At 46.7% G+C, this 12,460-nt stretch overlaps 1 protein-coding gene across 18 annotated transcripts in view; it reads left to right on the forward strand.

Annotated features, from left to right (window-relative positions):
- Window positions 1-10,972, forward strand: part of flncb (filamin C, gamma b (actin binding protein 280)) — a 33,118-nt gene extending 22,146 nt beyond the window's left edge. For 2 of the 18 annotated variants that reach the window (XM_078100856.1, XM_078100859.1), the window contains 25 exons: window positions 13-136; window positions 216-372; window positions 684-800; window positions 1,707-1,896; window positions 1,975-1,998; window positions 2,441-2,688; window positions 2,921-3,013; window positions 3,198-3,230; window positions 3,638-3,737; window positions 4,187-4,327; window positions 4,474-4,602; window positions 4,886-5,059; window positions 5,147-5,308; window positions 5,390-5,593; window positions 5,789-5,941; window positions 6,973-7,095; window positions 7,186-7,452; window positions 7,613-7,882; window positions 7,976-8,113; window positions 8,541-8,656; window positions 8,753-8,885; window positions 9,267-9,443; window positions 9,525-9,743; window positions 10,067-10,273; window positions 10,347-10,972. In XM_078100856.1, coding sequence (XP_077956982.1) covers window positions 13-136; window positions 216-372; window positions 684-800; window positions 1,707-1,896; window positions 1,975-1,998; window positions 2,441-2,688; window positions 2,921-3,013; window positions 3,198-3,230; window positions 3,638-3,737; window positions 4,187-4,327; window positions 4,474-4,602; window positions 4,886-5,059; window positions 5,147-5,308; window positions 5,390-5,593; window positions 5,789-5,941; window positions 6,973-7,095; window positions 7,186-7,452; window positions 7,613-7,882; window positions 7,976-8,113; window positions 8,541-8,656; window positions 8,753-8,885; window positions 9,267-9,443; window positions 9,525-9,743; window positions 10,067-10,273; window positions 10,347-10,534 — 3,887 coding nt within the window. In that variant the 3' untranslated portion in view covers window positions 10,535-10,972. Of the gene's footprint in view, window positions 1-12; window positions 137-215; window positions 373-683; window positions 801-1,706; window positions 1,897-1,974; window positions 1,999-2,440; window positions 2,689-2,920; window positions 3,014-3,197; window positions 3,231-3,637; window positions 3,738-4,186; window positions 4,328-4,473; window positions 4,603-4,885; window positions 5,060-5,146; window positions 5,309-5,389; window positions 5,594-5,788; window positions 5,942-6,972; window positions 7,096-7,185; window positions 7,453-7,612; window positions 7,883-7,975; window positions 8,114-8,540; window positions 8,657-8,752; window positions 8,886-9,266; window positions 9,444-9,524; window positions 9,744-10,066; window positions 10,274-10,346 lie in introns of those variants that run through there. The other 16 variants (XM_078100860.1, XM_078100866.1, XM_078100861.1 and 13 more) reach the window with 11 other exon arrangements.
- Window positions 10,973-12,460: the final 1,488 nt, after the last annotated feature.

Consider the following 12,460-nt stretch of genomic DNA (forward strand, 5'->3'; position numbering starts at 1 on the left):
ACTCATTTTAAGGTGTGACCGAGCCAATCAGCATCACGGACAGCAGAGACGGAACTCACACCGTGACCTACACCCCCGCTGAGGACGGCCCGTACACGCTGTGCGTGAAGTACGCCGACCAGGAGGTCCCTCGTAGGTCTGTGCCGACACACCCGCCCGTACGAAGAAGTCAGGATCGTACTGGTTCAGGTCTCCCCTCTAACGTCTCCTCTCAGTCCCTTTAAGATCAAGACGTTACCGGCTCACGATGCGAGTAAAGTCCGAGCCAGCGGCCCGGGTCTGAACACCTTAGGGGTCCCGGCCAGTCTACCGGTGGAGTTCACCATCGACGCCAGAGATGCCGGAGAGGGACTGCTTACAGTCCAGATACTGGTGAGTCCCAGAGGCCCGTCCCGATCAGGACTTGGCCTTTATGATGTCTCCATTGATCTACACCAAGACGGACCAACTCGACTTTCACAGGGAAATATGAAGTCTGATCTTGTAATCTTCAACCTAAAATGAAACGTCCTAGCTCTTACCATGGCCTGTTAGTGGATCGTCTAAGGTGGGTCTGCTAACGACCGCTATGGTCAACTAGGGCGTACTAAAATCCACTGGGGTCTATGAGGATACTCGGAATTCTGAACTGTTATTGTCCAAACTCCCCTTGTATCTTCCCACCCCCCCACCCCACACCCCAGGGTCCGGACGGATGCGGACGCGAGGCCTCAGTGTTTGTGGAGGACTGGGGCAGGAGGGTGTGGGAGAATCACATTGTAAAGAGAACCATCCCCTTCAGTATTCATAAGAGAGGCTGTGTAAGGCCTGGACTCTGTCCTCCGTCACCCGCCTTCACCCGTCTCTCCTCCATCCCCTCATCTCACCCCCTCCCTTCCATATTCCCTCCTTGGTTCCTACAACAGGACATGAATGTTCCCCTCTTCACCCCCCCTCCTCCCCGCCAGGTCTCCATGTTAACTGGCCTCCATCAGTTTGTGTAATGAGTTAACAGACTTATGTGGTTTTCAATTTTTCTCCTCCCCCCTCTCCTCTACCTCCTCCTTTCTTCTTCTCCTTCCTCTTCTTCCTCTTCATCCTCCTCTTCCTCGTTGCGAGTAGAGTGGTTAGCTCCTGTTGGTTGTGTCTCCTCCTGTGAGTGCTGTGAACATCACTGGTCTCAAGCCATCGAGCGTCACTGAACCGTCATATTTTAGAATTCAGGGTTCATTCCAGTGCAGGAAGTCCCTCCCTCCTTAACCTGAACCAGGAGCTGCTCGCAATCTACTTCCTGTCAGAGATGTTGACTGTTTCCTTCTCATCCAGGGTTTTGAATATTTTCTAGTTTTATTATTTAGAAAAAATCAAGTAATCTAAGCTGATAGTTTGATGGCCCAAGGCTCAAAGGTTGTCCGTAGAAAGATGATCACAGGTATCAAAGGAGAACCACATTTATTACGTCTACAAGTGATGCTTGGAATTGGAATTTTACGTTGTTTTTATTAAAACACACTAAACTGTTGTTGTTTCATAAATTATATTGTTCTCACGTTTTATTGAGTTAAACATTTAAAAAACAATACAAAAGAAAGGAAGCAGAAGTAGAGATTACGTTGACGTGTCTCTTTGCCGTGGTAGACCACTGTTGGACAGTACCTTACTCCACGGCAGGATGTCGGTGTGCCTTAGAGTACTTTTTAACATATCCTCTGACTTCCTGTCTGCAGGATCCGGAGGGAAAACCCAAGAAGGCAAATATCCGGGACAACTGGGATGGGACATATACAGTGTCCTACGTCCCTGACACCGCGGGACGCTACACCATCACCATCAAGTACGGGGGGGACGAGATCCCCTACTCGCCCTACCGCATCCACGCCGCGCCCTCTGGTGACGCCAGCAAGTGCCTGGTCACAGGTCAGACTCCGCCCAACACTCACCCCGCCGGCCAACTGTATCGCCTGAAACTGAAACTGTGTTGTTTTTGTCCCACAGTGTCGATTGGGGGTCACGGACTGGGTGAGCTCAGTAAAACATATTTTATTAAATCTTATTATTTAATTCTAATTATTATTATTATTTTATTCTTCTCACCTTTTGTGTTTATTATTTTTCTATTATTTTGTCAATTTTGTATTAATATTTGTATTTTCTTTGTTTTGCTACTAATCTTATTTTATGTTCTGAATTCAATATATTTTTGATTTAAGCTTCATTTAGTTGTTTTTATTTGCCTTTTTTCAAGGATTTAATACATTTGATTCAATTTTACTTTTTTGTTTATTTAATTTTTTTATTAATTTTGTATTTTATAACTATTTGTTATTCCATTCTATTTGTCTATAGACATTTTATCTGGTTTAGTTTATTTTACATATTGAGTGACTTTTCTGTAGTTTATCTTTATTTTAGTGATGCTAAATGCGTACAGCTCTAAGACTCTGGTTGGCCATCTTGTCAGGATCAGTTATGGGCCCGTCCATCCAGATCGGAGAGGAGACTGTCATCACTGTGGACGCCAAGGCTGCTGGGAAAGGTAAAGTCACCTGCAAGGTGTCGACCCCGGATGGGGCGGAGCTGGACGTGAACGTGGTGGAGAATGCCGACGGAACCTTCGACATCTACTACACGGCTCCAGAACCTGGGAAGTACGTCATCACCATCCGCTTCGGGGGGGAGAACATTCCCAACAGCCCCTTTCACCTGGTGGTGAGTGAGCACCAGAAACCGGATCGATGGTTCCTGAGCTTTCTCCCGGGCCCGGTTGACTTCTTCATGAGTCATTCGAGGTGTAGAAAAGGTTCCCTTTTGGTCCAGAGATTGGGATTCAGAAAAAGGACCCGGTTGTAGAAAAAGTCCAGGAACCAGTGCATCGTTAATCTGCGCCTGTGCACGAAGGTGTGTGTGCGCTCCCTAAAGGTTCTACCTTGTCCCCCGTTAGGCGACTGATACCGTCCCAATAATAGAGGCGCCCTGTGAACAGCTTCAGTTACACCAGCCCCTCACTCCCTATACGGGCTGCTCGCCTCCATGGGTATACACTATCTATCTACTCCATATACACATGGATATCTAACTATATGTATTTATGTATGTCTAGACATGTACCACTGTCCTCTTCCCTGTATCCATTACTGAGTCCGTCAATAACAACCCAGACTCACTCATTGATTGCTTGTCTGGCTGCTGCATGTTAAATCTGCCTGTCTGACTAACAGATCTCAGATCAGTGCTACTGGGATGTTCTGGAAGTAAGTTGAGCCTTTTCATCATTAACTATTCTTTCTTATTTACACATAAAATATCTAGTTATTTTAATGGTTATTATCATTTGTATTGATATAATTATTTAATTTACATAGTTTTTGTATATCTGTTCATTTTTATGTAATGCATTTCTTTATTTTTTACTTCGTTGTTGTTCATTTCTGTTATAACGTTTGGTGATTTATTAATTTAGTATGATTGTGTTATGTGTTTATTTCATTATATTTTGTACTATAGTAAACATCTCTTCATGTAGCAGCTCAGCTTAGAGCATTTCCATCATTAACCAATTAAAAAGGGTATTTCTTCGGGCCGGTATCGATATCCCGTGGTATATCGGACCGTATCCCAGTATGAGGGCCCTAACCCTCCCCCACTTGCTCTGGTTTAGGCCACCGATGATCCCATCAGCCCCGTGGACGTGATGAAGCCAGTGCTCCGCCCCTTCAGTCTGGTCATTCCCTTTACTGTGCAGAAAGGAGAGATCACTGGTGAGAGCAACAATATGCCATACAAATAATCCATATACATTAAGTTCCGCTTTGTTTGGAATCCATAGGATTAGTCTGGTGTTATTCAATATTTTCTGTTGGATGTCTGAGAACCTTGTAGTCTATCCTTCCTGACTTCCTGCCTGACTTCCAATCTTACTTCTTGTCGGACATCCTGCCTCACATCTTGCCTGACTTCCCATTCTACTTCCTGTCTAACTTCTTCCCGAACGTCCTACCTCAGTTCTTGTGTGACGTCCTGCCTGACTTCCTAGGAACTCCCTCTCTGATTTCCTTTCTGACATCCTGCCTGAGTTCCTGTCGGACTCTTTGTGTGACAACCTGCTAGTCGTCCTGCCTTACTTTCTGTCTGACTTCCTTTCTGATGTTCTGCCTTGTTCACAGCCACGATGAGTATTGAGACTATGGTTTGTATTTTGGTCCTCCAGGTGAGGTGCGAATGCCGTCCGGTCGGAACGCTTGTCCTCACATCACCGACAACAAGGACGGCACTGTCACGGTGAACTTCTCCCCCACGGAGCGAGGTCTTCACAAGATGGACATCAGATACGATGGGAACCACATCCCAGGTGAGCAGTTGCAGATGTTTACTCGTTTACTATGTTTACTACTTAAGATGAGTCTTCAGGATGGATCATTTCTCTCAGAGGGAAGCGGAGCGTAGAGTATCATCAGTGCACAGCTTGACTTCCTCTGTTTTTCTTCTCTACGACAGGAAGTCCGCTGCAGTTTTACGTAGACGCCATTAACAGCGGGCACGTCACAGCGTACGGCCCCGGCCTGAGTCACGGCACTGTGAACCAACCGGCCACCTTCACCATTGTCACTAAAGATGCCGGGGAAGGTAGTAGTAGAAAAAGTGTTGGTAGCTCTTGTGATGTTACCGGATGATGTCCTCAGACAATGACATTTAAATATATATCCCTGAATTCTCTGAATTGAGAACCACATGTTTATTTGAAATAAGCTTATTTTAATACAGTAAAATTAAATCATACTTTTAGTTTGAAACATTAGCAGGAATCAGCATCCTTTAAAGAGTGAACATGTTGGCGGTGACTCCCGCTCGTGAGGTTTTTCTTCTTCATCTTCCCCACCATGGTGGATGCCTGTCTCTCTCTCTGCAGGCGGTCTGTCTCTGGCCGTGGAAGGTCCGTCCAAAGCCGAGATCAGCTGCAAGGACAACAAGGACGGGACCTGTACCGTTTCCTACCTGCCTAGCGTCACCGGGGACTATAACATCATTGTCAAGTTTGACGACAAGCACATCCCTGGGAGCCCGTTCACTGCCAGGATCACCGGTGCCGGAACCACAGCTAGGACGCTTCTCTCTCTTCAGTATGCAACCTGAGCCCGTTCTCATATCAAGCCTTTTGGTTGGTTTGCAGGTGACGAATCGGTGAGGATGTCTCAGCTCAATGTTGGTACGTCGACAGACGTTTCCCTGAAGATCACAGAGACAGACCTGAGCAGCTTGACGGCGAGCATCAGGGCGCCATCCGGATACGAGGAGCCGTGTCTGCTCAAGAGGCTTCCCAACAGACACATTGGTCAGTGTTGGACTCAGCGGGAAGACAAAGTCGACTTCCTATCGGACTTCCTGTCTGACCTCGGGATCGTCTCGTCTGCAGGCATTTCGTTTACGCCGAAAGAAGTGGGGGAGCACGTGGTGAGCGTGAAGAAGACCGGCCATCACGTGACCAACAGCCCCTTCAAGATCATGGTGGGCCAGTCGGAGATTGGAGATGCTGGCAAGGTGAAGGTCCTCGGTCAGGGTCTGATCGAAGGTCACATCTTCGAGGTGGCCGAGTTCATCGTGGACACCAGGCACGCAGGTAGCTTGGACAGAACTATATTTAAGCAGTGTTAGGAAACAGGGCGAACAACCCTTTGGTGGTTTGATTGGATGACAGGTATTTGTAACTGTGACCTGTTGATTGATTGATTGGTTGGGTGACAGGTGGTGTGACCTGTGATTGATTGAATGAAAGTTGTTGTGACCTGTGATTGATTGCTTAATTGGATGATAGGTTATGGTGGTCTGGGTTTGTCCATCGAGGGTCCCAGTAAAGTGGACATTATCTGTGAGGACGTGGAGGACGGCACCTGTAAGGTCACCTACTGTCCCACTGAACCAGGGAACTATATCATCAACATCAAGTTTGCCGACCAGCATGTCCCAGGTAGGAATTATTGAGTATTGACGCTCAAGTTCTTTTCAGTAATCAAAAGCTTAGGTTTATTTATGTATGTTATATTGCTAATTATTTCCTCTTCAATTAATTTACTCGAATGAGTAAATCTAAGGTAGCACTTCTTTTAAGTCAAAAAAGTCTCTAATAGTAATGAAGTTATTATTATTATTATTGTTATTACTAGTATTACATTATGGTTCTTAATGTTATTATTGCATTATTATTATCATCTTTATTATTATTATTATTATCATCTTGTTTTTCATTATTACGAAAATTGTTATTTCTTTATTGTTAAATAGTTTGTTGTCATTCTGTTAAATGTGATAGAAAACCAAGAAAATCTGAGAATTAGAAGTTGACTACGGATTGATTTACAATTCTTTCAAATGTAAATTACCATTGTAAACACCAAAATCAAGACTACATCAAATGTGTATGTATAGTCACCGAACCTTCAGCTCTTGTAAGTGTGTAAAGCTCCTTTTGTATGAAAACAAATGCAATTGATTAAGACAAAGACAAAAGAGTAGCTTATCGTTCCTCGTCCCTTTAGTCACAATCCTTTTGACATGGTCAACGGAATGTTCCTGGCCCTTTATTTAGTGCTTGTCCTGACTACAAAAGAGACCCCCTCAACCTTTTCACTCCTGCGCGTCCTACAAACAATGCAATACATTATCTTTTTGGCTGTATCATAAACCAGCCATTCTCGACTGGACTTTTTGCTGAACAGTCTTTTCTTTGTCTCCTCATCATTTTGGGTTTTTCTCTTTTGGGTCTGCCCCCGGGTTTTCCAACAACTGTTATGTGCCGCCACATCCTTGCCTTGCACTGGCTGCCTTGGTTGGGGTTGCCTTCTCAGGATGTGGCGTGTGAACTATAAATAGGACTTAAACTGAAGTTTCACAGCGAGTGCGTTTTCCGCGGCATATAGCGCTCGCTGTGTACGTGCATTAGCAAACGCTACGTTTGCAAATGTACGTCCACGAGGCCCTCAGTGTTTTGGGGCCCAACAGGAAGTCCATTCACGGTGAAGGTGTTCGGGGAGGGCCGGATGAAGGAGAGCATCACCAGGAGGCGTCAGGCTCCCTCCATTGCCAAAGTCGGCAGCACCTGCAACCTGAACCTCAAGATACCAGGTGAGACCTCCGTCTGTTCCGCCGGAATCCGGACCTCCTCTCGGCTGCTTCCTCCTCACCTCCTGCTCTGTCCCTGTTTTCCTCCTTCAGGGAACTGGTTCCACATGGTCTCGGCTCAGGAGTGCCTGACCCGGACCTTCACCCGCAGCAGCCACACCTACACCCGGACGGAGCGGACGGAGATCAGCAAGACCCGAGCCGGGGAGACGAAAAGGGAGGTCCGCGTGGAAGAGAGCACCCAGGTGGGAGACCCCTTCAGAGACGTGTTCGGGAACTTCATGGGTCGGGACAGTCTGAGTGGCTTCAACGGCAGCAGACAGGCACCACCTCCTCCACCAGCACCGCCACTACAGGACTGTGGGTTCAGATCTTCATACAGAGGGAAACCTATTTGACATCATCCGTGGAATGACATCACGCACTAATAACCAAAACAATGACTGAAATCCACCTCCCTGCTCCTTTTCTTCTTCTTCTTCTTCTTCCTCTTCTACACCTTTCCCCTCCTCTCCCCTAGGTGACTCAGGTAACCAGGAAATGACGGCCCAAGTGACGAGTCCAGGAGGTCAGCAAGACGAGGCTGAGATCATCAAAGGAGAAGACAGCACCTACAGCGTCCGCTTTGTCCCTCAGGAGATGGGAGCTCACACCGTTAACGTTAAATACCGAGACCAACACGTTCCCGGGAGCCCCTTTCAGTTCACCGTGGGACCCCTGGGGGAGGGGGGGGCCCACAAGGTCAGAGCAGGGGGGACCGGGCTGGATCGAGGAGTGGCTGGGATCCTAGGTGGGCTGGAGGTTTTCTGTTTTAACGCACATGCTGTTATTGACTGTTTACTACTGAAGAGGTAAACATTCCTATTCTGTTTTTTTCTCTCAGCGGAGTTCAGCATCTGGACACGAGAGGCCGGAGCAGGAGGTCTGTCCATCGCGGTCGAGGGACCGAGTAAGGCCGAGATCACCTTTGAAGATCGCAAAGACGGATCCTGTGGAGTCACCTACGTGGTTCAGGAGCCTGGTGGGACTCTAATCTATTAATAACCAAAACCACAACCCACAAAGGACCTTAGGGTCTGTACACAGGCCACATCCTTTGACATTTTACCCCCCTCACCGGCAACAGAAAAACTGACAGATTCTAGTTCCACATTTAATTGCTCTTGCAGAACCTGGATAAATCGGAATTGTCTCCCTCTTCCTCCTCTTTCTCATCCTCTCCATCTCTGAATCTTTTTTCTCACTCGTAAAGACTTTTTTGACAGGTTCATGGGAAAAGCTTTTTTTCTTCTAGGTGCTTCAAAGAACCATTTTAAAGGTTCTCCTTGAAACCTTTGTCGGATCTTTAAAGAACCATTTCCTGAATAGGTAGAACGGTTCTTCCTTGAACCAGAAGTGTCTCCTGCATGGCATCATTCTGAAGAGCCCTTTTCTTTTTTCCCCTCCAGGCGACTATGAAGTTTCCATCAAGTTCAATGACGATCACATCCCAGACTCTCCGTTCCTTGTTCCCGTCGCCGCACTGTCCGACGACGCCCGCCGCCTCACCGTCAGCAGCCTGCAGGTTAGAGCGTTTCTCACATCTTCTATCGTCTTCATAGAGAGGACATCTACAGCCACATGGTCTGGACTGTAACCCCCTCCTTGGTTCCTCCTTCAGGAGATGGGTCTGACAGTGGGGAAGGAGGCTTCCTTTGCGGTGCAGCTTAATGGAGCCAGAGGGCTGATCGATGCTAAGATCCACACGCCGTCCGGTGCCACGGAAGAGTGCTACATCACAGAGCTGGAAACCGGTGAGACCAACGTTACGTTAGTGACTGTATCTTACTAATGTTATGTTTAGGTAACAAAGCTCCATTTTGGGCCCACTACATTTTAATCTCATGCATTTTATGCACCGTCAGAGTCGGTATTGTGGCTTTATGTGTAGGATACTTGAATATATTATCGTATATTAACAAACAATGATGTGATGGATGACGCATAGATGTATGATGTAATAGATGTATGATGTAATGGATGACCAATGGCATATATGTATAATGTTATAGAGGAATGATGGTATAGATGAATGATGTAACAGATGACCAATGGCATTGATTATGATATAATGAACCAATGGCATACATAAAATGTAATAGATGCGTTTAATTTACCCCCATGCGTCCCCACAGACCAGCACGCCATCAGATTTGTCCCCAGAGAGAACGGAGTTCACTCCATCGACGTCCGTTTCAACGGCAGCCACGTCCCCGGCAGTCCCTTTAAAATTCGAGTCGGGGAACCGGGACAGGCGGGAGACCCTGGCATGGTGTTAGCCTTCGGACCGGGCCTAGAGGGAGGAACCACAGGTACACACTGTAAACACACTCACTTCTTCTACCTTAGAGCTCCTGGTGGAGACGGACCGTAACATCTGTAACACCCTGCAGGAGGGACCTCGGAGTTCACAGTGAACACCTGTAGCGCCGGATCGGGGACTCTGTCTGTGACCATCGACGGGCCCTCCAAGGTGAAGATGGACTGTCAGGAGTCCACGGAGGGCTACAGGGTCTCCTACATGCCCATGGCTCCGGGGAACTACCTGATATCCATCAAGTACGGGGGACCCCGCCACGTCGTTGGGAGTCCCTTCAAGGCAAAAGTGTCAGGTGGGTCAAGTTTGTTTGGGTGTTTATACTAAACAAGCATCGGTGGAATATAGCCGGACTTTCTTCAACAAACTCACCCCAAAAAGAAGCATCATCTGGACCACCGGGTCCAGATGAGTCACAGTTTATCATGGCCAATCTAAACAACATGACTATTAAATCTGTTAGAAAGAAACAAATCCTGTAAACCATTTGATTTGTAACAATTATTGTTTCTAAAGCTTCTAAAATCTTTGTATAACACCGCGTCCATCCCCACATGAAAACAGTGCATATTTCTGTCTGTATGAACTGAGCTTCAGAGTCTTTGAATTCGCCTGCAGGACCTCGTCTCTCCGCCGGAGACAGCCTCCATGAGACGTCCTCTGTTCTTGTCGAAACGCTCTCCAAGACAATGGCGATGGGGGGGGCCCTTAGCTCCTTGCCCAGGTTCTCCTCAGACGCCAGCAAAGTGGTCTCCAGGGGATCGGGTCTGTCCAAGGCCTTTGTCGGCCAGAAGAACACATTCACGGTGGACTGCAGCCGAGCAGGTGAGCAACGCAAAGACCTCCAGCCCCTGACCTATGATCCCGATCTTTAAATCGGATGTTCTCATCCCTGCAGGTATTAACATGCTGATGGTGGGCGTCCACGGGCCAAAGACTCCCTGTGAGGAGGTCTACGTCAAACACATGGGAAACAGAACGTACAACGTGACCTACACCGTCAAAGAGCAGGGCAGCTACATCCTTATTGTCAAGTGGGGGGACGAGAACGTCCCCGGCAGTCCCTTCCACTTCACCGTCCCTTAGAACAGTAGAACCCAAGTTCTACATCTCCATCCTGTTTCTCCTCATTGACATGTTGGCATGAGACACTGCTCATGACATTCAGTAGAGATGTTGATCTTCTAACAAGTACAAAAGAATTAAGGACTTTGAGGTTGAAATGCTAAAATAATCGATGCGTTGGATCGAGACTCTGAAGATTTTCATTGATCACGAACAGACTCAAGAGCAACGGATTCCGCCGTTAATGCTTGTGGTTTCATATTTCACACGGAAGCGTTTTTTGTCTTTTATTTATTGTCTCATTTTATTTTCTTTGACAGAAAATGTTGTTGTTGATAGGGTAGCTCATCAACAGAAGAAGATGGTGGAACAACGTTTTTGTATGAATTTATGTTTGACATGTCAACCGCCCAGCTGGCAACATGGTGCGGCCATAATAAAGGTTTATTAGTTCAGCCACATGATCGTCTGTGTTTCAACCAAAACCAGGTCCAAACCAGGTCCAGACCGGATCCAAACCGGGTGCAAGACTGGTCCCAAGACCGGGTCCAGACCGGGTCCAGACCGGGTCCAGACCGGGTCCAGATCGGGTCCAGATCGGGTCCAAGGCCAGTCTAGTCACATCTGGAGAACAGGAATACAACGCGACATATACTGACATACCAGCAGAGATATTTTTATACAAGTTTAGCATTCATATACTATATATAAATATAAAATATATATATATATATATATAAATAGGTGTTCACTCACCAGTTGCTTGATGCAGACACATGATGGGAAGCAGATGTTTAATTAGCTGTGCAGAGAAGTGATTAAAGGAGAGTGACCCAATTAAGGCAATTAATCCTCCTCCTCTCTGACTGTCATGGTGGCATCACGTCTATAAGTCAACATGAGGAACAACCAGAAGACGTTTCATCAAACCATCTTATCAAAGTCATGTGTGAGAGGATTGAGGAACCTGTGTGTATTTTTATATCTTGTCTCATGTCTCACGACCTGTGTCTCTTGTCTCTCATCTCTCGTTTCCTATCTCTCCCTTGTGTCTCTTGTCCTGTATTTCGTCTCTCATGTCTCTTTTCTTGTACCTCGTGTCTCATGTCTCTTGTCTTGTTTCTCCTGCCAGGTCCTCTTGTTGAAGAAGAGACAGGACGTGATGATCATAAATATGTTTAAATCTGCAGCAGCAAAAGTCGGAGCATCAATCGGCGTCGTGCGGCGGTCTCACTTCTGCTGCGTTGCCATGGCAATGCGTGTGTTGCAGCAGCTGTAATCTCACTCATCAATAACTATCTCTAATGATTCTATTGAAAAACATTCATCGGTTTACTCTTAATTTAATGATGCCTGCTGGACCAGAACTTCTCTGTGGTTCAGAACTTGCTGCTAATGTTGTAGTCAAGACCCCAACAGAACCAACCCCACCCAAACCAAAAGCCCATGAGAACCAAGAGCCCATTAGGACCAGAAGAAATATGAGGAGGGAAGAGGAGGAGAGAAGAGAGGAAGCTCAAAGACGAGTTATTTGGGTTTAGTTAGCTGGAAGTCCTCGTCCTTTGATCATCTCCCTCCCAGCATGTGTCTCTGGCCGGGACGAATAACAGTGATGTAAGACAGCATTACAGTCCTCCGGGCCCTCCCAGTCTTCCCAGTCCTCCCTGTCTTCCATGTCCTTCCAGTCCTCCCGGTCCTCCCAGTACTTCTTATCCTGCTACCCTCCTTCCATCCCTTTGTGATAAAAATAATCTCCACTATAAATAGACAGCAGAGAATAAAGCTTAGTTATTCTGAGCCTCTGGTGGGGGGCGGGGGGGGGGGGGGGGGGGGGGGGGAAATCAGTTTCTTATACTGACCTAAGATCTGTTCTATTTGCAGGTCTAACAATAGATATGTTATAAACAATTCATATATTATGTTTTGTTCTATAATAAAATATTATTA

The sequence above is a fragment of the Gasterosteus aculeatus genome, chromosome 4, assembly GCF_964276395.1.
Source record: "Gasterosteus aculeatus chromosome 4, fGasAcu3.hap1.1, whole genome shotgun sequence".
Lineage (NCBI taxonomy): Eukaryota > Metazoa > Chordata > Actinopteri > Perciformes > Gasterosteidae > Gasterosteus > Gasterosteus aculeatus.